We start from the raw sequence: 1,402 nt of genomic DNA on the forward strand, positions 1-1,402 counted from the left end.
TCTACTTCTGTAGTGATACTGCCTCAGAAACCCAAGGAGGGGTCGCTATGAGTCAGGTCCGACTCAACGGCACATAAAAACAACAACAACAACATGAGGCTTTTTTAAATTAAGAATAAAAAAATATTAAATTATTAAAAGCATATACCATAAAAAGGCTACGCTTAAGCGAGTTAAGATATACAAATTATTCTGAATTAAAGAATCTCATAAACCTGTTTGAATACAGGTAACTGTTTGAATACAGGGTTCTGTTTGGATGACTCTTGTCATAAATTGGTTATGATGTAAGCTAAATACCTCAATTCCTTTTTTCAGTTCATTGTTATTGACTTTTACTATTAACACCCTTATAAATCCAATCTTTACCTGTTTTGTGGGTTGGAAATGTTACATACAAACTTATAAATATATTTTAGTACATATATATACATAAAAAATAAACACATTAAAAAATAGACAATCATAGTATAACTTATTGTAATGCAAATGCATCGTAAGTCAGGAACTACTTGTATTTACAAATATTGTAATAATTAAGAACCTGTAATATCCAGAAATAAAAGCACCCTGAAATTATAAATACTTTCTAGATGAAAATAACCAAATAATGAAAAAACAGAATCAAAAGACATGAAATGTAGTACTGGATATCCTGACTCAGAAAAAAAGTGCTATAGAAAATAATATGTTATTTTTAATGCATTGAATACTAAGCTCCATTAGCAAATAAAATAACCAGACTAATAATTTAAAAAGACGACACTCACCATAACATTTTTAAGTTTACTCTACATGAGTGAGATTAAACATAAATAAGAAAATATTTACTAACCTTTATTTCCTAACATCACAGCAAGATGTAAAGGAGTGTTTCCTAAAAGTAACAAACAAACAAATTAATAAATTAGTAAGTGTAAAAAAAATTTTACTTAAAAATAGTTTCAACTCCTTCAAAAATTTCACTGTCAGATTATAAGTAAAATTAATGTATATACCAAATGCTTCACATACAGATCTGTCAAAAGAGGTTCAATAAACATGTATAGGAAAGCAGACAGTGTTTCTACAAGTGTATTTGTATGTTCTGTAAGAATCCCCAGATATATAGGAGAGCTGACAAGGGACAAGGTTGTAGTCACTTCTTGGCCACAGCCAGCTACCCAGAGGGACCAAGGGACCTGTGAGCTCAGGACCACAGCTGCAAGGGACATCAAGCTTAATTGGTGTAACATACTACACAAAAACAGTGTTCCACATGCTACTTTGGGAAGTAGCAACTGGGATCTTAAAAGCTTGCAAGTGGAGGAGGCGGGGCAAGATGGCGGACTAGGCAGAAGGATTGCACAGACCCTCTTCAACAAAGAAAAGGGAAACCAATTAACACAGACACAGAAGATAA

At 32.3% G+C, this 1,402-nt stretch overlaps 1 protein-coding gene across 1 annotated transcript in view; it reads right to left on the reverse strand.

The window, feature by feature from the left end:
• ANKRD13C (ankyrin repeat domain 13C) overlaps positions 1-1,402 on the reverse strand; it is a 164,419-nt gene that overhangs the window by 106,272 nt on the left and 56,745 nt on the right. Inside the window, exon 2 of the mRNA XM_007948319.2 lies at positions 836-877. Within this exon, the coding sequence (XP_007946510.1) occupies positions 836-877 (42 nt within the window). The remainder of the gene's footprint in view (positions 1-835; positions 878-1,402) is intronic.

This window comes from Orycteropus afer, unplaced genomic scaffold (genome assembly GCF_000298275.1).
Source record: "Orycteropus afer afer isolate SDZICR_OR568_19922 unplaced genomic scaffold, OryAfe1.0 scaffold00213, whole genome shotgun sequence".
NCBI classification, from domain to species: domain Eukaryota; kingdom Metazoa; phylum Chordata; class Mammalia; order Tubulidentata; family Orycteropodidae; genus Orycteropus; species Orycteropus afer.